The 24,753-nt window shown below is 41.2% G+C and overlaps 1 protein-coding gene across 1 annotated transcript; it reads left to right on the top strand.

The window, feature by feature from the left end:
* The first annotated feature begins 18,075 nt into the window (after positions 1-18,075).
* On the top strand, positions 18,076-20,129 carry LOC125710082 (transcription factor Sox-21-B). The gene has a single exon (XM_048979290.1). It carries the CDS (start codon positions 18,581-18,583, stop codon positions 19,322-19,324), a length of 744 nt encoding a protein of 247 aa, XP_048835247.1. The 5' UTR covers positions 18,076-18,580; the 3' UTR covers positions 19,325-20,129.
* Positions 20,130-24,753: the final 4,624 nt, after the last annotated feature.

The raw sequence follows: 24,753 nt of genomic DNA on the forward strand, positions 1-24,753 counted from the left end.
GGGGTTTGGCCCCTTGCCCATGGCGGCGTCTGTGGCCCCCGCATTAGGGCCTAATTGAAAGAAATGAGGCATGCAGCTAACACGTCAGAGCCCCCTCGGGGGCGCAGTGTGGCAGTGGGGGCGGGTGGTCGGAAAGTAGCGTGAATGCACTCCAGTTCACCTGGAGACGGCAGGGCGCGCAGTCGTGCAGGCAGATTCGCACATCAGCATCACCCCTACAGCCCCCCCCCAGCGGCTGGGCATTTCCTGCCAGGGGCGCGCCCCGCCCCTGGGGTGCATTTCCTCCCTCCTTGCCAGGGAATGGGCTGAGTGGGAGGCTCTCTGTCTAAACTGGGAGGATAATTAGGGGCTGCCCTGCAGCGGGATGTGAGGGGGGGGAATTAGCTCTTCCCTTCTCCCCGGCGCCTGCGTTTATTTCCTGTTTATTCCCCCGCCGCGCTTCCCCAGGGCGACAGGCTGTCTCCGCTACGGCACCTGCAGGCAACGCTGCGTCTGATTGGCTGCCCCCAAACGGCGCGTCTGCTGCAGATTAAGCTGGACGCTGATCAAACCCTATTTGCAGTCTCATTAGCCGGGTCGCTCCCCCCCCCCCCCCCGCGGACTGAGGTGATTTCATTCAGGAACAGTTCCCGATTAATGCCGGCCCGTCGGATGTGGCGGCCCGTCTCCGTGGCAACATCACCTCCGTCCTCGGTGATAGCCAGATCGGTTATTTACTTTTCAAAGCATTTTATTTGAATTAATTTCATATATTCATTCTGCCATCAGTATATCCAAGACTTTCCTCTTCCGGAGTAGAAAGCATATATGTAGTGTTGGTTTTAGACACACACACACACACACAGTTAAGCCCAAAATTACTCGTATCTCTGACTCATTTATTTAACCAACATCTTCTGACTGAAAGGACATGAATGTTAAAATATGATACAACATTGTGCTAGAGATATTAATGAAAATAAGACATCATTTCTATGTTTTATTAACATGCCTGAAATTATTCATACCGATTTCAAATAGTCCAAAATGTTCTAGGACATTCTAATTACCCTGATTAATTGTCAACAGCTGTTTTGAATTAACTTATGTGCAAAATAGCAGCTCTCTGCAGTTGGTTTGTGGCAAGTCATGGCTAAAATGAAAGAGCTCCGTGAAGACTATAAGGTGACTGTAAGATGACTATAAGATGACTATAAGATGACTATAAGGTGACTGTAAGGTGACTGTAAGATGACTATAAGATGACTATAAGATGACTATAAGATGACTATAAGGTGACTGTAAGATGACTATAAGATGACTGTAAGATGACTATAAGATGACTATAAGGTGACTGTAAGATGACTATAAGATGACTATAAGGTGACTGTAAGATGACTATAAGATGACTATAAGGTGACTATAAGATGACTATAAGATGACTATAAGGTGACTGTAAGATGACTATAAGATGACTATAAGGTGACTGTAAGATCACTATAAGATCACTATAAGGTGACTGTAAGGTCATATCCAAATGTCTTCAAATCCCAGTGGCCACAGTACAAAGTATTCCCTGTCGAATAACATATAACAAACTCAAACAAATGTTACCTGCCCATCACAGTGTGTAAACTTGCTGTCTCTTACACATGTTGTAGTGGAAGTAGTGGAAATGCTGGCCAGTTCTCAGGTCTGCCACTTCGATACCACCGGATACTAGTGGAAAAGCGCTAGTAAAGCACCACTCACAAGGGCCAAGCCTGCTGCCAGGCATGGGAGCTGCAATCCGGGCCGACCAGGCCTGACTCACTCACAAGGGTGGTTCTGTCCCCAATCATGTTTGTCCATTTAAGGGCATTTTTCCACTGGCCCAGGTACTGAACTACAGGTCCAGTACTTCAAAGTACTGGTTTTCCACTGGTGTAAAGACTTGTACCGGCGCCGAATGACATCACAGCGCGATGCAGGGTTTTTTGTACTGGATTAAAAAAATGCGATATTAATGCTGACGTTGCATGTTATGCACATGCAATTCTTAGTCGGCTATATTAAAATAAGGCCTTTTCTTACTTTCAGTTCTATACAGACATTATAGCGCAGAGGGTTAAAGTTTTGCTAAAATATTTTTAGTCTGTCATAGGAAAAAAAACTATGCAATTTTATTTATTATTCCTTTTATAGATTCCTATATATTTAAAAATCAGTTTAAAGTGTTACCTCCGCTACTTTTGCATGAGCGCAGTATGCGTTCTCCGAGGCAATCATAATCATTTTAATCTTTGCCATTTAAATCACTCAAAGATGGGTTTGTGAGAAATTTATGCTGAACTCCTTTTTGTTTTATAACAACATATAGCCCGATATTTATAGGATAGGAAGCATTTCAAGACTCACCCCAAACCCCAGTTGGTTTGGCACTTTCAGTACTGAAACATTTGATACTGGTACTCAACTGGAACTCAATGGAAAAGCAAAAGTACCAGAAGTACTATACTCAGTGTGGTAGAAAAGCCCCCTAAGTGATGGGGATGTGGTCAGGCACCCGCTGCTACCAGATGGGTCCCAGCAGGTGCAGTTGACAGGGGTCAGGATTATGACATTTACGGTGTCAGTCGGAACAACAGCCACACTTTGAACCTGTGTCGACTGTCATTCTCCTGAATCTGGCCGGCTTGCCAGGGGTCTCCAGTGAATACGTGATGGATTAGGCATGAACACACATCAGCAACCCTCAGGATGGTGGGCATGAATGAGTGGAGTCCAAATATCCAAATTTGTTGTTTTGTTAAGACCACCACAAAGCTGCTTTTAGAAGACAGTGGAACCTTGCTCCAGAGTCTGATGTCAGATTTTAGTCACTGGCTGATTTCATTGCCTTTATGATTTTATTCACTGGCTGATTTCATTGCCTGGATGATTTCAGTCCCTGGATGATTTATTCACTGGCTGATTTCATTGCCTGGATGATTTTAGTCACTGGCTGATTTCAGTCCCTGGATGATTTATTCACTGGCTAATTTCATTTCCTGGATGATTTTATTCACTGGCTAATTTCATTGCCTGGATGATTTTATTCACTGGCTAATTTCATTGCCTGGATGATTTTATTCACTGGCTAATTTCATTGCCTGGATGATTTATTCACTGGCTAATTTCATTTCCTGGATGATTTTATTCACTGGCTAATTTTATTGCCTGGATGATTTTATTCACTGGCTGATTTCATTGCCTAGATGATTTTATTCACTGGCTGATTTCATTGCCTAGATTATTTTAGTCACTGGCTATTTTTATTTCCTGGATGATTTTATTCACTGGCTAATTTCATTGCCTGGATGATTTTAGTCACTGGCTGATTTAAGTCCCTGGATGATTTTAGTCACTGGCTGATTTAAGTCCCTGGATAATTTTATTCACTGGCTGATATCATTGCCTGGATGATTTTAGTCACTGGCTGATTTCAGTCCCTGGATGATTTTATTCATTGGCTGATTTCATTGTTTGGATGATTTTATTCACTGGCTGATTTCATTGCCTGGATGATTTTATTCACTGACTGATTTCAGTCCCTGGATGATTTATTCATTGGCTGATTTTATTGCCTGGATGATTTTATTCACTGGCTGATTTCATTGTCTGGATGATTTTAGTCACTGGCTGATTTCATTGTCTGGATGATTTTAGTCACTGGCTGATTTCAGTTCCTGGATGACTTATTCACTGGCTAATTTCATTGCCTGGATGATTTTAGTCACTGGCAGATTTCAGTCCCTGGATGATTTATTTACTGGCTGATTTCATTGTTTGGATGATTTTATTCACTGGCTGATTTCATTGCCTGGATGATTTTATTCACTGGCTGATTTCAGTCCCTGGATGATTTATTCATTGGCTGATTTTATTGCCTGGGTGATTTTATTGCCTGGATGATTTATTCACTGGCTGATTTCATTGCCTGGATGATTTTATTCTCTGGCTGATTTCAGTCCCTGGATGATTTAATTCACTGGCTGATTTCATTGCCTGGATGGTTTTAGTCATTGCCTGAGTTTTCACTCTATTGTATTTTCAAAGTGAAGTTCATGTAAGAGAATGGACTGGTGCAAACAGAACCAGGCACTGGATTATTATTTGGCAAATTATATATCTGCTGTGGATGTTGTGGAAAGTTATGGACTGTCTTCTGCAAAACACTTCACCCCATTGGTGGTCCCGAGGCGAAATATTATTATTATTATTATTATAAGTCTAACCCTGGTTATGTTTCACTGGTGAAGCATCCATCAAACAAAGACAAAGGGCTAGACTTATATACTTAGTACATTTTTTAAAAATATTCAGAATTAACAGTCTTTTCTGAAGATGGCTGTAGACATTGGTGGCTCTCCTCCACCATGTGACCGTGTGGCATTCAGCCAATCACGGAATGAGATGTCAGCGCGGCCCAGTCGGGCCCCGGCATGGAGCAGGGTCAACATCTTCCCACGAAAGATTGCGGAAATGTTGGTCTTTACTGTACAGCTGGGAACAGCCTGGCACGGCTTGGCACGGCTTGGCATGGCTCAGGAGTGTTAAAGGGCTCTGTGCCGAATGTGTGGCATACTGGGTAAAATCTGGGGTGACGGAGGAAATGAACAAAAGTCACCTTTGTGGGATCCGGACTGCAGCATCAGACCCTCCAGTGTGACAGTAATCCAGGCATATACTATATGATAATTTGTGGTACCGACCATATTATGCCTGAAAAAAAAGATATTTCACCTTTTAAATCCAATATATGACCTTATTTTACACAAAACATATATACCGTAGTGTAAAACTAGCAGCGTTAAGCCATTTTTTGGTAACGTTTCGGTCTTCTTAAGCTATACAGGTCTTTCCTGGTGTTGGCATCCATGTTATATAAAAACATACATAGAAAGGGACACATATATTTGTATAATGTGAAATTTTATCTGAGACCAGCTCAGGGACACAGACTGAAGAAAAAACAAACTATTGAAAATGCGACTGTAAAGACACAAAGAGCACCTTTACTTTCATGCACGGTGTTTGGGGGTTTTATGAGTGCACCCTTTTGCTTTAAAAGCATTCAATATCCTTTATAACCTTCCAGTGTTCTGTGTTCGCATAACCAAGGTCGCCCACTGCGTTTTGAATAGAAAGCACTCCAGTGCAGACGTTGTGTGCCAGGAGATTTGAGTCCCTCGGACCATTTTAGAAAAAAAAGTCTCTCTCTCTCTCTCTCTCTCTCTCTCTGTCTGTCTGTCCCTCTCTCTCTCTCTCTCCCTCTCTCTCTCTCTCCCTCTCTCTTTCTTGCTCTCTCTCTAACGATCTGCACACCTGAAATATGTACACAATGCTGTGGAGTTTGAATTGCTGCGTGGCACACTGGCAAGGTCTTTCCCTTTCACCTGTCGCTGTGGAGAAGCAAGAGGAGAATAATGCGAGTTATTTATTTAATTCCTCATTTATTTCTTTTTTTTTTTTTTTGGTCTCTGTGCCCTACCTTGATCTTCCCACAAAATGCCAAGCAGCCACGTCTCTCCCACATTTCTCTGGGGATTTATTACTCGGGGCCGACGTGGGGCCTTTTTAATACCGGAGCTGAAAGAAGGGGCAACATATTACCGGGAGGATGTATTATTGTGCCGAAAATGTATAAACAGCTGGGAAGAATGGAGTGCAGCGTCCATAATGGAATCCGAAAGCTTTCATTTTTCCCCCTCATTGTCTCTCCTTCCTTTTCTAAACAACCTTCCCCTTTTTTTCAGCTATCAATGCAAAGTTCTTTGAGAGAAAATGAAATGCATTCATGGGTCCTGAAAGGGGGGCTTTTAATGTTGAGTACGGCTTGGACAAAAGGGGTGGGGGGGTGGGGGCTCGGTGGCTAGTGGGGGCCCCAGAGCGGCCAGGAGTGTTTATTACTTTGGGGCTGGAGAATCGGGGCCTGCTTTGGATTAAGAAACGGCCCCCGTGCAGATGACGACTACTGTGAGAGCAACAGCAAGAAAAAAAACGCACATTCGTTCTGGGTAGCAGATAAAGAAATCAGCGTTTCTGCACTTGTCTCGGCCACCTCTGCGCGTAACGTTTTCATCCGCCAAACCTCTTCTGTCCGATATTGTTTCCGTAATCGCTTTGGTGTACGCGGGAATTGAACTATTCCAACAATTTTGCAGCGTCTGTCCTGTTAGTGTACGGCGCACTTAAACAGTTCTGAACGTAAAAGAGATAAAAGCCTGACAGGCAAACTCTGTTTTTTTTTTTTTTTTTTTTTTTTTTTAAAGACTTCTGTCTTTGAACTGGATAGTGTTGGTTGTGTAAGTGTGCCTGTTCCTTTGTGCCTCCTGATTATGCTGAGAGAACACATGTTGTTTGTCAGCTGATTGAAATCGGTTTACGGTACTCTTTGGAAAAAAGAAAAAAAAAATCACACACCCACAGCCTTACAGAGACATTTGAATAGTGCCATTCTGTTGCTATTTTTCCTGAGTAATTATAAATGAATTGCAGCCACAGGCTGAGCAATGGCGATGGTCCACCTGTTTCCTAAACATGGAACCTCCCGCTGTGATACTTTAGCATAAATATGATGCGTATCGACTGGGGGCCTTTGAAGAGACTTACGTCTGGGAGACTAATGTGTGTTTAAGGGGATCGGCCAGCTTTTCGGGGCTGCCTGATCCGCCACGGCAGCCCGCTCCTTGCCCCGGCTGACCAGCTCTTTCTGTAGATGATGGGGCGTTGGCCTGCTCCCTTCTGATAGATGGGCTCCTTTCAGCTCTCTCTCCTTTCAGCTGATGGCAGGTCCAAGGAGAGAGAGATAATCCCAGATAATGTGGACACAGTTTTCATTTTTTGTCGCCCAATTAAACTGCGATTATCTGAACGGGAATAACGGCTGCCCAGTCAGTACCTGTATCTCAGCAGGCCACCGTGTGCGATGTGTGCTAGTGCTTGTTTGCTACATGCCGATACAACAGACCATCATTTGCACTTTCGGCAACAGCAGCACCAGCTGTGAGCGTAGACTTGATAGGAGGATGCCCCCCCGCGGCATTGTGGGATTGCTGGGGTTTCTGGGAAAAAAATTGATGAAATCACAGACTAGCGAACTCATCGTGTCGCTTTCTGTAGGATGGGAGAACATCACGTTCTCTCTTCAAGGTTGTTTTTAATGTGGGTTTGTTTTTCTATCCTGTTTCCATAGCAGACTATAGCAGGAAGCTGAATGGTGATAGAGATGGAGGTTATAAGATGGTCCTGAAAACAGAGAGAGAACGTTAAAGGCCTGCTGTGACCCTTAAACTCGTGTTTTTCATTCAGAAAGACAATCGTAGACTTCTTTTCAGAGACATGCAGCTTTTTTCCACGAATTGTTATTTTGATTATAAATGAAGTGCGAGTAAAGTACCGCACTAAGTACAAAATCTAAGGAGTGCATCAGTGTTCCCAGTAATTACAGCTTCGAGTGGTAATTATCACACAGGAAATATATGGATTAACCTATTGATTCAACTTGACCCCCCAGCAGGATGGAATCACACTCTGAAGTCTGGGCGTGGATCTGAAATAACCGATGGCAAGCAGTGGGGGGGGGGGGGGGGGGGGTTTGGAAGAGGGGGGACTGAAATGTGGGATTAGTTTGATCGTGCCTCTCCGTTTTTATCTTTGCTGTGTCACATACTGGGAGATGTGGGGCTGGAAAGGAGGCCAATTTAAATTCATAACGAGCAATCAGGATTGCTTAGGGTTTGGGTGAAACTCTGCAGTCAGGTTTGGTTTTACCAGGTAAGACAGAAGCAAACAGCAAAACCTAAACGGAGAGAATTCCTGATTTAATTTCAGCCCATGACTGTTGCCTAAATGTTCTCAAACGTCAGAAGGACAAGCTTCGAGATAACAAGTATACCTCATTGTAATTATCATTCTGTTCTCTGCCATGCGACATCCTGGTCGCAACACCAGTAATGCTGCATGCACTACAGCAGACTGCTAATTGAATCCAGTTGATCTGAACGTGTGACGATGTGGTGACCTGCTTGGTGGTGCTCACAGTATCACTGTTGACGGTGACTTCATAGACCTTCCCTATGAAGCAGAGAAGATTCTGCTCTGGGAGCAGAAGCCTCTATCTGTTCATTTGTTTCTGGGAGATCAGCGGACTCACTGTTCTCAGAACACTTGTCGAGTGACAGGGCATCCTAACGCTGGCTGCGGGTGCGAGGCCCGTCCAAGTCATATGACTTCCGGGGGACCGGAGGAAAGAGCCATTGACAATGGGTTAACAAAACAGCGAAGAAGAAAACAAGCCTGCAGATAATCATTTCAGCAGCAGCAGTGGGAGGAACACAAAACAAAACTGACGTCAGATCAGTCATTATTCTTTGACAAGAAAAAATAAATTTTTGTGTAACGATTAGGAATAAAGCAGAGGTGAATGAGTGTGCTCATCACATGACCTGTCACCACCCCAGAAATATCGGCACCCCCCCCCCCCATACCATACAGACATACACACGCACACACCTTGGGTAACATTTTCCTTGACGAGGCACAAATAATACAGTAGTATTATATTACCTATGTATTAATTAACCGCAAACAAAACCCTAGTTACATACTTGCCATGTTCGTTCATCATCGAATTGTGACGCATGTTTTATCCCAAACAGTTATTATATTTGCTACTATATCTGTTAATTCTGTAAACCTCTGTCAACCACTGAAGGAACAAGTAATGAGTAACACAAGTGAAATGCTGATCTCATGTTTGTTTATCATTAATGAATCGTGACGCATTTTTATCTCAAATGACAACTATATTTGTTCATAATTTGTACGTCAGGAGTTGTAAATATTTGTACGCCATCAAGTAAAGTGTTACCATATCAGGTCATAGTTACGATCTATAGTCGCCCAGACGGCTTAAATTTTGCCATTCATTCTAATATCCAAACAAAGAAGCTTACAGCTTCGTTGGGACGGTTTATTAATTGCAAAACAGAATGCAGACGTTGTTTGTGGGGAATTTCAACGATGTACTTTCTAACTTAGGAATGAGTTAACTTCCCAGTCTCCACCACACATGCAGATCTATTCCTTTAGTAAAATCGGGGACCCCTGTCCCCAAACACGTCAGCGATGTGATGATCCTGCGGCCAGCAGCAAGCATGCGGAGCCCGCAACCAAGCTCTTCACGGGGATGTCAGCAGAAAGGGACGTTTGTTTTTCTTTCCATTTTGTTATCTTCTTTGTCTTTGTATCAGTAGGTTTGCCTTGAGAAATGCAACATTCACATACAACAAGGAGCCATCTGCAGCAATAATGTTATTCCACTCCATTGAAAAGGGTTTTTTTTTTGTCTCAATGACATGGTTTATTATCCTGGTCACTTAATCTCCTCAAGTAAGATTGATTTTCTTTTTCAGACACTGTTGTACCGCTCCGTCTGCAGGAAGCCAGGCCATGGGAACGACTGCATAGGGTTTGTTGTGTACACTGCACTCGTCCTCCTGAAATCTCAGCTCCGCCTGCAGTATTCCTCCTAATAAATCACGTTTACAAGCTAAACTAACAGCAGGTAATTTTGTTTGTTCCGATTGAGATACCAAAGGCATTTTGTCACAGTGGGCTTTTGTTTCATATTTTGTTAAAAATTAATAAAAAATTTACGGGCAACAAATATATCGCATTCTGGTCAAAAATGGAGAATTGCAAAAACGTCCAGGCAGAAAATGTGTTACGTTCCTTATAACTTTATGGTACTGCTTCTGTTTCTATGTCGCATTTTTTCATGCGAGTGCAGGCCTAGCGGAATAGCTATCTTGTGTGAAAGTCTTCCTGGACTCCAGCTGGTTACTTTAAGACCTCGGCGGTATTTCCGTCTGTCTGCACTGGCTAGGAGATCCATGTAGCACAGGATGGCAGGTTTATCTGGTGATTGTCCTTACGGGGGCAACGACAGGGTGAACGCAACACAACAAGGGTGATTAAAAAAAACACACAAGAGGTTTTTCCAGCAGGAAGAGAAATGAAAAAGCGTCATAGAACCATGTAACGTTGAAGGTACTTTGTGTGGAGGCCTGTCAGGGTCCGTCTAAGCATGATAGGTGTAGAAGACGTGGACGTATGTCTCTCTCCATGACTGAAGGACAGGAGCCGTGAGTCAGCACAAGCTCTCCATCTCTCCATCGAGGTGGAGAAGACTCATGGAACGTTTCTTAGGCCATTTTCACACATTGTTCGGCGGATCTGGTCCAAAGTTACCCTTCACATGTGGAACACAAGGATAGATTGTCTTCATCAGACACATGCACACCTACTAGAAATACTTTGTTTTGTTTAGGTGAGGGATGCACTCATGTAGAGCAGGAGACAGGACATAATGTAAAAAGGGAAATCTGTGTTTTTGTTTTACAACACTACTAACAGCTGCTGAAACTCATCATCTCTCCAGTTAGCCATGTCTGTTAGGGTCTCATCCGCGCAAATAACCCATCCTCTTTGCCCTCAGACGTTTGTATTCTTCTGTATTTGTACCAGCCGCATGACAGGAAGGTGTGGTGAATTCTCCGGAATTGGCCCCTGCCCTTTTCGCACATGGGGCTCATCTGGGAATTACCCAGACTTTGTACTAGGATGCTAGCAGGGTGAAGTACATTTAATGCCCGGTACGACTGATTCGGACTTTCGCGTTCACACATACAGCCCCTCCGGTAATATCTAGAAAAATTCAGGATGGCAGTGCATGTCTGAACGGGCCTTTAGACTCGACGTGTATTTAGCAGAAGCTTAAACGAGCAGATGAAACATGGCAAAGCTCTCTCTGTCTCTAAGGTTGAATCAGGAGCTCCAGATTATCAGTGCAGCCCCAAAAGGCTGGGGGCCAGTGACGCGATAGGCCCTGGAACAGTAGGTGTCTGTGTGTCAGATCTTCGCCGGGGGTGTGAAGAGACTGAATTGCTTTTCCGTGAGACGAAGCCGCCTGAGATCTGAAGCTACAAAGAGGCAGAGGGCCTCGCCGAGGATGGCAGGAGAGCGACCTTTGTGGTGATGCGGGGAAGGGTGGATGGAAAATTGTCAAGGTGCATCGGTTCTCACTGATCCACGGGAACTATAAATGTATCTCTGAGATGAATTATCAGAGGCTTTGCCACAGGCTATGTTCCCCCCCCCACCCCCTCTGTCCATGTGATGAAACGGCAAGACCCACTGTGATAAAACTGATAGAATAGGTGCTATCAGGTAGCTGACTGCATAATTATGGCTCTCTATTTGGGCTCTGCAGCGATTCTGGGGTGATAAGGAAGGTATAATGACTGAAAAGAGGTAACGATAATGCACCAGTTATATGCTACATAAACTCTATCACCAGCTAAAGTCTTCGCCTGGAGGGACATAACTGACTGTCTGTTTTTAACCACATTTCTGGGATTGAAGGGGAAAAAAAGAGCCAGACTTTTTAACACTAAATATATGCCTTCTGGGTGAGGACAGGAATCACAGCACCGTAAAGACAATCTGACTTTTGACAAATGATTCTGCAGGTCATTCTGGAATCATCTTGATATTAGCAGGTTTTGTGGGTTTAGCTGTTGCTGGTGCCTCAAAGTGGAGGCATATTGCTTGTGGAGGAGGATTAAGATGAGGAAGACAGCTAGACTGAGCTGAGATTCAGCATTTCAGCCTTACATTATGCGCTTTGTGTTTTACTTGTCATCGTGTTTCCATGTCATGCTTTTAAAAGAGCATATTATGTATTTGTTCTGCCGTTTCAAAGCTTTAAACTCCTGAATTGACCTGATACACTACATTATTTTATTCCATTTGAACTAAGAGTGTGCCTACCCAGCCGTCCCAATCTTGTGGTGTGGAATCAATCGATCCATCCACCACTGACATTGCTTATCCTGGTGAGGGTCAGGGGGGGCCCTGGAGCCTACCCCAGAACAGGGCACAAGGCTGGCGTCCACCCTGGATGAGATGCCGGTCCATCGCAGCGAAAACAGCCAAGTGTATACCTTACATTATACATGAATTTAATTGATAAATTACAGAGGATACAATCATTCTGAGTATGATACAAATATTGGAAGGTCTTTGCTAAGGAATGCAGGATTATACACACATGCCACAGAAAATCCCTGATCTGATTCAGTTAAAAGTCAGTCGTGTTTGAAAATATATAAAAAGACAAGCAATTTTCGTTTTCTACTGCTTTTTAATCTTTAGTCAAGCTGGTATTCCAAGGTAAAAATGTGTGTGTGTGAGAGTGAGTGTGTGTGTGTGTGTGGGAGGGGGAGTTCTTTGCCACCCCAAGTCCACATTCACTGAAACAAAGACGGCAAATTCATCCCTGGGGTAAATTTAAGGTTGTGTAATTAGATTTATTGCAGCATATAAAGACGTCATTCTGAGCTTGTTCAATTTCACCAAAACAGTCACTGTGCTAAAGTCACGGAATGTTTTTGAAGAATCTGCTTTTTGTTTAGAAAGTGCCGGATTGACTTGGAGCCTATTCGTCTTACGTATAATACACACGCCGTGTCTTCCTCATGTTTTAAGAAACTTTTCGTTTACACTGATGAATATATCAATTTTCAGGTTGTCGTGTCAAAAACTAGCATTAAATGAAATTCCTTTTCATGTAAATATAGTATTGAAAAATAATTAAATAAGATGTTAAATATATTTAAATTCTGATTCTGTTTAATTCTTTATACTTTTAGGCAAAACTGTCTTATATTCATAATTGCCACATTTGAACAAGTTGTTCTTTATTTGTATTCTAGATTTTATTTGCATTCTAGATTTTGTTTGCATTCTAGATTTTATTTGTATTCTATATGTTAAAGTATATGAGTTCATAGACTAGGACATGGTTGTTGCATATCATCATGTGATGTTATTTTTCTCCATATAATAGCTGATCCTCTTTTCTGGGCCAAACCCATATCCTTTGCAGTATTTGTTTGTTTAAATGACGTATTGCTGTTGTTTCCCAACTAATTACGGAATTGCATTCTTTTGTAAATGAATTGTGGTTTAGTTTTAGCACTTAGAGAGTATTAATAAAATACTCGTGGTGAAATCTGGTGCCAGGCTGACTTAGTTACCATTCTAATTCCATAAGACCCGCAGCCATTGCTGCATTTTCAGCGAAATATCAAACAAATTTGTGTTTCCTACTGATACGAAGATGGGCCAATTAAACTATCAGAAGACTACACTAATTATAACATACAAGACACCTTGCATAATTTTTGCATCCATGCACAGAAATGCCCTTACATCCAGCACCCTAAATCCAAGATATTAGTAATCTGTGCGGAAAATGGATTTGCTGTCAGAAAATATTAAACAGGCAGACTCCTTCTGGGTTGAATTTGCATTTTCCCTCACTCTCGTTTAGGGAAAATAATAGATGGAAACAAGATATCAACTTTATGCTGATAAATAACGACGAAGTTCTTCTGTAATGGAGATGCTGTCCGTGAGGCAGACTTTGCCAAAATGCGCAGGAGGTGAGCTCAGTCTCCACCCACCCCGTTTAAGCTGTCTGCGATAATGCACATCCTTTAATCTTTGAGTAAATAAACAGCAGTCCCGTGGTTTTACTAGCATGTGGTTATTTAGCCTTTTTAGTTCATTGTGTTAAAGAAAAGGCAGAAGATAATCTGAAGATCTGCGGATAAAAGCTAGCGCAGACAGTGGACGTCCCTCTGTTCTTGAAAGCAGTTTCCTGTGTGCAAATGATTCGATCTTTTCCTTTTCCGCACCGGGGTACGCCAGTAAACAGCGATGGATGTGCTGCCTGCCATCACTGAAATCATAACAAAGGGTATTTTGTATAGTGCCAGTCGTCTAAACCTTTATATACTTTGAAATATGTTGATGACAGCGACGGGATGTTGTAAAAGGACCGTCTATTATGCTTAAAGTGAAGTGCTTCTACGACGATTAGAGTGTTTAACGAAAAATTGTTCATTTATGCGGTAAACGATCTTGGATTTAATTTTCTGACTACTGGTGTAGTATTCAGTTCAGCAAGTCTTTGGTCTAGACCACCGTATAAAAAAATCCGGAGCGGCCACATCATGTGTCATCGGAGGATCACGTGGTGCCGCGGTGTTGCTGTTGGGCGGCAGAGCTGAGCTGCGCCCCTCCGGATTGAGCGCGTCTCTATCGGCGGGAATCCTGCTTTTAGCTCCGTATATTGGAGCGTTTGGTAGCGAAGAAGCCCGACAGTTCGGTCTTCATTGTGCAGAAATTTCATAGCAGAGTGCGCCAGTCAAATGCTTTAACTTTGCGTTAAATCGACGTTCATTTTAATTGAATTCCTTGCGCTTTCCAGCCCCTCTACGTTTCAAAGCCGTTTTATCCATAGGACAGTCTCACTATATCCCTCAGTTACCGCACTATGGAAAACAACATGCAAATGTCATTATGAAGTCCCTCTGAAGTTTAATTCGATTTTACCTCCGCATCACTGTCCTCACCCCGGTGATTAAGCGTTGTACATACATTTAAGCATTAAGAAATTTTGTAATATATAATTAAATGAACAAGCCCAGAGTTATTAACATGGTTATTAATTATATCGGAGAGTTGTTAAAGAAATGAAATATTAATTGAATTAAAAGCTTACTCAGCGTCCTTTATCTCCCTGAGTACTGAGCATTTCAAGGTAGGCTAGTCTTTCGGTACGTACACTGTATAAATTGGTCATGGTTCACCTACAAGCTATTGTGAACTGGTCAAGTAATTATATATAATATAATGTGCCGCTGAGTTCACCTTTAATGTGTATTTAAATGCTTTCCAACAAACTGTGAAATTTATTTTGTGGAGTACAATAGTTATAATTCAGAAGAATAAATCCCCTTCTTCAATAAATCTGTTCAATATGATAAAGGTAAAAAATGCCTCTCCGTTAATGAATACGGACGGTGACTTTACATATTTGTTGATAGGAGCTCGTATTTTCGCGTTTCTCCAGTCTGTGCTCTTTTTATTGAAAATAATGTAAGCCTTTTCTTGTTTTTTTTTTTTTTTTTAAAAAAAACGGTTTCATTCGGTTATCATCAACAATGCAATGTCATTTATTTCCCCCCCCCCCCCCCCCCCCCCCCCCGCATTTTTACGTTATTTGAAATTATGTGCATAGATTATTTTTCCAGCATTATGCTTAAGCTGCACAATGAAGAATACAGGACAAGCGAACTTTGAAAGACAGGACGGCGATGGAAGCTCCTGTTCACAGACGATTAGCGTTAAATACGCCGCCTGTTCAGTGGGCGACCGCACCTTTCATGACACCCGCCCTCTCGGCAGGTCGCTCTATCATCTTAACGGCAGGAAAAAGAAGATACTCCGTACCGCAATAGTAGCACCGATCGTGGGTTTTTCTGACCTTAATAAACTTTCTCTTCGACCGTACTTAAGTTGGAAAAAACAAACGTTTTACACCAAACCTGGATGCTTCGGAGGTCCATTTTCTATATCCAATCTTGTGTATTTGCGCTCTAGTGCCTGTGAAGGAATTTTCCTGCAATTAATTGTTCTCAAAATTACTAGCCACATGTTGTGCACGTACTCTGTACTCTCACAGTCAACTGTATAAATACTGAATATTTATTGATAGCTTTGGACTGGGTACCAGATGTAGAAATAAATGAACTTGGTTTCTTTATAGCAAACTGAGCCCAGATTTACTCCGCGTTAAGTAAAATGTGATCTTGAGCCGATGCGCTCTGTTTTCTTTATAAAAGAAGATTTAAGTTGCGAAGCCTTACTGGTCCTTTAGTCTCTTCGAGACGGGATTCCTGGGTGATAAGGTGTATAATCGCTGAAACAGCAGTACGCGTAGTGAGAAGTAAACATCTGTATGTTTAATTTAAAAATTAATGGGGTATTATGAGCACCTGTAAAGCAATTATATTATTCATTATTTAGGCTATATGCAGTCATATATAAATCAAAGGAGAAATATATTAAGACCAGTTCACAATTACTCTTCGATTAATAATGGAACGTTTTATGTAAAATCCCTACATTGAATTGTGGTCAGTTTGACACTTTTATAAACAACTTTTATTCAGTTGGCTGCACAAACGGACAAATCTGAAGAAATAAAAGCTTCACATGCTGCTACATAAAACACATTCTTATTGTTTTTTTTGTGATCTTTAACTTTCCCCTAAAGTATTTTCGGCTTATAGTCCACTGTTACACACGGATCGCCGTACTTTGTTGAGGTATTTAGAGAATTCCCGAATTTTACTGCAGTAAGAGGGTAATCGTGATTTACGCCACTGAGATTTACTTTTCAGTAACATGATGTTGATGTCGGTTTGTTTTAAAAATGTCATTATTAAAACAATAATCGCATAAATCCCGTAGAAGTCATTGTATTTCTATGTGCATTTTCTGTGAACCGTAATGACAGGTGTCTGAGTCGCTCTGTATAACAATGTCATAGAAATCAATAGCATTTAAAACCAGAAGCATAAAAATTGTCATTATCGAAATGTCGGTGTACGAGTGTTTAAGCCGCATCTACCTGCGAGAAAAATGTAGTTACCTTATAACCAGAGTGTTAGTGTTTAACCACTGGTTAGAACATTACGTGTCCATGTTACTGGTAACGGAACAGCCACAACCTTGAGAACAGGAGTAACACCCAATACATATGCGGTTTAGTGTCGGGCTAAATGTATGAATTGTTCGGGGAGTGAATGAACGGAGGATATGTTTGTTTAAAGCATTACTATTGTGGCATTGTAGTATGTAGTCAGATTGTGTGATAATGAAGTGTGCAAATCAACTTTCAAATCAATTTTTATACCGTTTTTCTTAAGCACCGAATAAAGTTATTCATTAAAAATTAAATGTGATAGCGGCCCAATGAAATGCGCTTATATTATTGTTTGTCATGGTGTGTTAATGTACATATTCTCAGCAGGGTCTATTAAGTTCGTTCTTATTAAATCTATTCTGCATATTATCTTTTTGAAATATTTATTATACTTCGTGCGCAGTACACTTTGAATTTTACTACGTTAAATGCCACTTGTTCTTTTTTCTTCTACTTGTCACATTGTAGCATCATACTTTTTCTCTGTTCGCCAAAATCTTTCTTCTTCAGCAAGTCAGGTGCGTTTTAATAGGAAAACCGGCTTTTAACTGTCATTTCTGTCACTTCTGTATTTCACCACCAGTGTTTTCGCCCTGTCGCTTCCCTCTGAAGCAATTCCATGTTTCTTTATAAATTTGCGTTTGGACTGAGAACCGCTCGACTGTTGTTCATATAACGTAAATGAATTTGCATACTATTTAGACACATGACAGGTTGCTGGTTTCTAATTTATTTGTCGATTATTCGCATAAATATTTAGTTAACAGCAGTCACCATAAGCTTCCTTATTCAGTACAATCAATGTCAGTTACTGATACAACTATTTCTTGTTAATGTGATCAATAAACCGCTGCTATAAAATCAAAACTCACTCTTATAATGTTACACGAAGGTAACTAATTCGCATGTAGTCGTTGTTATTTTCCTAAAATATAATTTCGATTTTAAATAATCGTTGCATTAATGCATACATTTAATTTTAAAAGACATCAGGGGATTTGTTAAAATATTTTTAGGCCTAATTTGATTTCTTAAAAGACTCCGCTTATACAAGGCTGTGTAGTGGGCCTACCGGACGAATAATAATAATAATAACAATAATAATAATAATACTCATCATCATAATAATCATAATAATAATAAAAACACAGGTTCAGTCTCATCCAATCACCTTTTAACTGGTTGAAGCCCAGAGTAGCCTATCCTTAATGGGCGCATACCGGCAGTCACCTATATCCTCACCTTCTATTAACTAATACGGTATGGCGTATTCCTGTCGTACAATGTAAGCAGATCAGCGCTATGTGTTATGTTTTATTCGTCACTCCGCTCATTCTCCGTCCCCCTTTTCTCTGAATGAACATTTATAGCACATGTAGTATTGTCGCTTACCTCGATACGTACTGCGCATGCTCCGAGGGGGCATGGTATACCAGCTATTCAAGAGACTATTTCACGTGGGGCAGCAAGAGATATCAACCACTTACACATATGCTGGATGCAGGAGCTGAACGTTTGGCAGAGAATGGTTACGGAAGAAAACTCGTTCACCACTTTCATGTTTGCGAATACAAGAGAATTCCCATTTCTTTATACAGTATTGTGCATTTTTTTCTTTGAATTTCCTGGATGAGTCTTGCAGCTGAACTTTGGTGACGTGATTTCCATATAGACGGAACTTGTTCGCTGTAGTGGACTTTCAGCCAAGCGGATACGTTTCAAAACAGCACGATGAAAAACAAACTTTAAAGTAAGTCAAATTATTTGCGATCGCGACAGATAATTAAAGGCGTTACGCTTTCCTTATAAGACAAATCGAGTTACATGCGACGAGCATTTGTACGCAGCTTGCCTGAGTTTCTTTGACTGACCATTATTATAGTGAGTTCTCAAGGGAAGTTGACAGTAAGGTGACACTGACGGAGTTTTACCTTGACGGGGGGGAAAGTGCCTTGGATGAACATGTCTAAACCTACGGATCACGTAAAGCGCCCGATGAATGCGTTTATGGTGTGGTCCCGTGCACAGCGGAGGAAAATGGCTCAAGAGAATCCAAAAATGCATAACTCTGAAATCAGCAAAAGGCTAGGAGCGGAATGGAAACTCCTAACGGAGACCGAGAAAAGACCGTTTATAGACGAAGCGAAACGACTGAGAGCTATGCATATGAAGGAGCATCCTGACTACAAATACAGACCGAGGAGGAAACCGAAAACTTTAATGAAGAAGGAGAAGTTTGCTTTTCCGGTGCCTTACAACCTAGGAGATCACGAAGCACTGAAGGCGAGCGCTTTGTCAGGAGGAGCCCTGTCCGAGTCCTTAATTGGAAACCCGGATAAGGCGGCGGCGGCGGCCGCTGCCGCGGCGGCCAGAGTCTTCTTCAACCCGTCGGTATCCACGAACCCATACTCTTTCTTTGATCTCGGCTCGAAGATGACAGATATCTCCCCGCCGTCATTTCCATACCCCTCCCCGCTTGGGTATCCCGGTGCTGCCACTACTTTCACCGGCACAGGAACAGTCGGCAGCGGGAGTCACACGCACTCCCACCCTTCTCCGGGCAATCCTAGCTATATGATTCCCTGTAACTGTACAGGTTGGCCCCCGGCGGCTCTGCAGCCACCCCTGGCTTATATTTTGCTACCGGGAATGGGCAAACCGCAGCTTGAACCTTACCCCGCGTACGCCTCAGCGTTATGATACGTGGACATAGAGCATTTTTAAAGTACTGAGACAGAACGTGAGACTGTTTATTTGATGCATGCAAGATTTTGTACATGTGATACAACACGCGCGTTTTGGTGTCACATGTGTATGTATATAAATGAATGCCTTTATGAAAGGCACTTTTTAAAGAAAAACAATATTTAGAAGACTATTTACAACCGTCACGTGTCCACATCCCAGAGGGAGCGAACAAATGATGACTATTAATTGAAAAATGTGCTGTGCATTCATCATATTAATTGTTGTACAGCTTGCAGTCGTGCCCTTTTTCAATGTGAATACTGATTCGACATGGTACATATTTCAACCTGTTGCCAATGCACCTACCAATGTCTGTTAAACTAAATCCAGAATCGTTGACTGTCACGTTATAGTTTTGAACTTTCAGGGGTCTTGGTTATGGTGATAGTGCTCAAAATCCAACCAATTATGAATTAATTTACGTTGAATTTAGCTGGACTTTGAGAAACGGCTTAGCCACGATGTGTCATTTTGATCACCTTGTTTTCAGACAGGCTGACTGAAAACGTGTAAATGTGTATAGATAAATTAAGTCGAATGGTTTAGTTTCCATACCTTTAGTGATCCAGTTAGAACCTGGACCAGAGTGGATTTGTTTTGCTAGATTTACAATGCACATCTTAAGTTCCAAATACTGTTATATAGATGTCTGTACTATTTATTGTTTAGTGGACGCATTATGGTGACCAAGTTGATTTAAAAGAGAACTTTACGTGTCTTGAAACATTTGCACAATAAACTTGTAGTGCGTGTGCGATATAGGCCTACACTCCATTTTTATTTCCCAGCAACAAATCAATTTCTTAAGCTATTCATTAATAGCGGCATATACACGTAGCTGCCATTTAATTAGGTATACCTGTTAGTTAACGCAAGCAAACGCCTGCTCTTTTAAATATAGCGAATCATTAATGTATCTATACGACAAGAGTTACTGTGCAGCTGAGCGATTTAAAACGTCTTTTAATTGTTGACGCCGGGTGTGATGTTTCCAGCATTTAACTACTGGAGTTTACAGATATTGATGCCATAAACGAAATGCATACAGATAGCGGTAGTTCTGTTGGTGAAAACGCTTCGTTAATGAGACAGATCAGGGGAGGATGGCTAGACGCATTAATGCTTACGACGAGGTCAAAAAACAGCTCATTTCAACAGCGGTGTGTAGAAATGCATCTCCGGCCGCAAAAACTGTCAACCCCCGAAGGAGACTTTCAGACAGGCAGCCGCGGATCCTAACCGGTACGATAAGGCTACCTAATAAAGTGGCCGCTGACGGAACATGCGCACTGAAAGTCACCGCAACAGTTTTATGTAAAATAATGCTGGTTTTAAAGGCATTGATTGCACTTAGTTGTCGCAGTATCTAAAGATTCATTTTTAATCTCATTAAGAAGGTGTGTGTATTATATTGTAACGAGTTTTATGAGAAATACTTTGTTTTTTATTATTAAAAAGAATTATATTAAGAATCGCATTCACTGCGGACACGTGGGGAAAAGGAAAAAGGCGAGCGGGAAATGTTCTTGATGAATTGCTAACAAGACTTTGCTTAATTTGGCATTACTTTGTCGGAGCAGGTGAAGTGTAAGGTATACTCCAAAGGGCGCTTTTGTTCAGGCTTTGCATAGAATTACTTCGAAATCTAAATCAAACCATTGTAACTGGAAGCCAAAAAACAGATTTATCACGAAGATAAAAGGTATCTGCCAGTAGAGAGAGAGTGTATTTTAAATAATTGTGTATATGTCAATATAACTGTTTTTATGCTTTTCAGGCCTAATGATAAAGTATACGATGTATTACGCACTGAATATTCCCTTGATAAATTATATTAAGAAGTTAATTCATATGGATCAGACCGATTATGCAAAACTAATTTGGACTGTCCAGGGATAATTATCTCCGACACGGTTAATTAAACCTTTTCACTACTCTACATTCTCCATTGTCAGGCGCCGATCGCGTCTCTTCTTCTTCTTCACTTCCTCCGTTGCTGTCTAAAGAGACAAAGTCAGGAAATTTACTGTTCAAAATCTGAACTCCTATTTTTACGATCTACTCGTATTTTTTTTTTAATACGCAGGCCTGCTCATCATCCTTATACCAAGATGTTCTGTTCAACTTTATGAACCGCAGAAATGAGACGCCTGTAAGGTTCCCGTGTAATCCTCGCACTTTTCACCTTTGCATGAATATTTCTTCTGACACCAATATAGGCTACTTATAGATGTGGCAAACACGGTTATACAACATTAACCCGTGTATCTTATCTAACATTAACATACTGGAATATCATGCAGGGGTAATTTGCTGACTAAAATACCACGAAGGTCATCAGGTTTATGAAAGAACACGTACTACCTCCTCAGCATCGTCTTGCCCTTTTTTATTTTACTTTTTATATAAGAAAGGAAGGGGAGGAATGAAAGGACTCTTTTCGTTCAGTGGGAGCGTTTAGACAGTCGAGGAGATTTTGTCGGCGAACAAAACGTGGGTTGGGAGTTTTTTGTGCGATTGTTTGTTGAAGTGGAGCTCAGCAAAAAACGGCTGCTTTCTCTCATTGTGATGAAAGCAATCAGTGGTATTTGAAAAACTGTTAGCATTGTGTGCTTCTTCTGTGTCCATTGTAGAGGATTTCTTTTCACAAGGTTTTTTTTCCTCCTTTTTCTTTTTCTTCTTTTTTTACACTGCCGATCCAGCTGGCCGGAGTGAATAGCACTGCAATGTGTACACGCTTTGTCCCCCCGAGCCCTTCAAGTAGCCCCCATTCAATAGAGAGAGTTGACACTGCATGACAGCGAAACAACATAATAAAAAATACATGAGCGCATGAATAGGAGCAGGCGCATAAATAAATAAAATGGGTGACCAAAACTGGATAACCTGAATGACAAAACGGTAAAAGGGGAACAAAAAGATATTTAACACGCCAGATTAGCATTAGAATGCAATATACAAGGCATAACAATTGATGAATAGGTTTACCGGCCAAGAAAGAAATAAACTAAATGCCTTTTGAATAGATATGCTTTTTCCATTCGCGGCGAGGGAACTGAATGGGAAGGTGGAGACGGAACCATGCAAATGACTGAGTAAGAAAACTTTTTTAAAATGGCAAAACAAGGGAAAAGGCTGTTCACACGATTATCTTGTGAATAGGAATTGTTGATTAAGAGTCTGACCGTACAAGTCTAACAAAGTTTACTTTTTCCTTTGTTCACGAAGAGAGTGATGAACTGGACTATGTTAATAAGCACGTATGAAAATAAAAGTAATAAAAATTAAAATAAATTAATAGGCCTAATCAGTTTTACGACTATTTATAAATACCGATTATTATTACTTAAAAACAAAACTGTCCATTCCTTGTAAGTTTAATACTAATCGAAACATTACTTTGCTTGTTTTTGAAAGTCAGACTTAACTGACATGTGACCAACAGTCTATAATATGCAAAGTAATTACGTCATGCAGACTGTTAATGACTGACGGTTTGTAAGCAAAAGATGAAAAATTCAAGAACAATTTACATTAAAATGCGCCTGCTTAAAAGCTTCTCTTAAAAAAAATTCAAATAAGATATGGGCATTTAAAATGTTAAGATATACGGGTTACATCAACTAGAGAGTGAATTTATTGGAATGTTCATTGCGACTTTGTTTACTGAATAAATTTAAGGATAATTGACTGATTTCGGACGTGGCACATTCATTCTTGGGAAATTATGAGATCAAGTATAGGTTGCCGTTACTGCAGGTAGGTTAAGTGAGACGAAGGATCACAAATCAGCGGCTTTACCTACTTGAGGTAAATGCTTCTGTATCTGGGACGGAGAGCCTCGTTTTGTGGAGGGAGGGGGGGACTTAAAGAGTCTGCAGTTTCTGTGGTACCTTTCTCTAGGCACCTGATTCATAGCTGCAGGCAAACTTTAATTTTATTTTAATAATAAAGCAATTAAGGGCTGAGGTAGCCGCGAAGCCGGCTAGTCCCTGCTAACCGCGATAAACAGGGTTTCCCTACAGCTGTTTCTACAAAGTGTGCAGCAATTCAGTAAAATATCACACCCTCTCTTAATCATTAGATACTACTTCAGGAACATTTTCGACACATGCTGCACGGGATAACCTGAGATCTGCTAGCTGCACTCCTGGCTGGATCCTGCAGCTGGAACATTCCGGAAAGGCACCTGCTAATGTTTTCCCAGTAAAATAATAAACGTTCAGCTGCGTGATTTGGTGAATGTCTTAAGTTGCCCTAGACATCACATGAATGCGAGTCACATCATAGTATCAGCAGAGGATTTCACACAAAAATAACACACACACACACACACACACCTGTATATAGTTTCATTATATAGATCGCACGTAAAATATATGATCTATATTAATTTTTATTAATGCATGTAAAATAATAACCCATAATAAATACACACAATGTGACACATAACTATATAATTAGCTATTAGTAGATTTTTCTGTATTCTGAATTATCAACACAATAAAATAAGATTTTATACTCTACCTGATCTTTAAATAATTATTTACAATTTGTGACATGTCAAGTGGAACCATCTTTGAGGTCAATTGGAAGCTAATAAATACCCCACAAATCTGCGTGTAACACCGCCGTCTGCTTACAGGCCCGTTATCTTAGATACGTCTGGCCCTAATATTACAGCACTGCCCGTCACTGAAGGTGTTGTTTGGACCTTAGCGGTCTGTCCTCATTACAGCCTGATAAAAGATAAGGGGGGCGAATCATAGGTCGTGCTCAGATCCATGTCTGGTGGCCTTTTGGCAATACAACCAATTAGCCGACATCTACTTCTAGGTGGAGATAAGAAAAATTGAAGTGTGAATTTTATTTTTATAATAAAGTTAACTTTTACCCTTAACAAAAGTTGTTCCTCGATGTCTTACAGTTTGCATGGGAGGTGAGTATATAAGAGGGGCCTTTATGTAAACATATGACGACTGAATGGCGAGTTTGTAACGGGAGTCACTCTGAGAGTCACCCCTCAAACCAGCCCTGTTTGAACAAATATTAATGAATTCCTTAATTTTAAAGAGCCAGCAATACAAATGTATGCACATGATTAAAATCAGATATGACCCCCGTGCCCCCCCCCGCGCCGCAGTTTGTTTTTCAGCCCCAGCCACTGTCGTTTGCCACGGCCACATCTGTAACAGCTGTGTCTGGAGAAATGACGCAGATCACATGGATGAACTTCGCTTGTTTTGCGAATGTGAGCCTGTCGGCGATTCCTCCTTTATCCACACACTTATTTGGCTAAAGTGTACCCAAGATACACATAACGAAACAAATAAATGAGAAATTCCCCAAAAGTGGTAATATGTTTGGTATTCATAAATAAT

The sequence above is a fragment of the Brienomyrus brachyistius genome, chromosome 16 (assembly GCF_023856365.1).
Source record: "Brienomyrus brachyistius isolate T26 chromosome 16, BBRACH_0.4, whole genome shotgun sequence".
NCBI lineage: Eukaryota > Metazoa > Chordata > Actinopteri > Osteoglossiformes > Mormyridae > Brienomyrus > Brienomyrus brachyistius.

Excerpts from the sequence above, each read along its gene's own strand:
- LOC125710082 (XM_048979290.1), top strand. The coding sequence starts at position 18,581 with ATGAACATGTCTAAACCTACGGATCACGTAAAGCGCCCGATGAATGCG.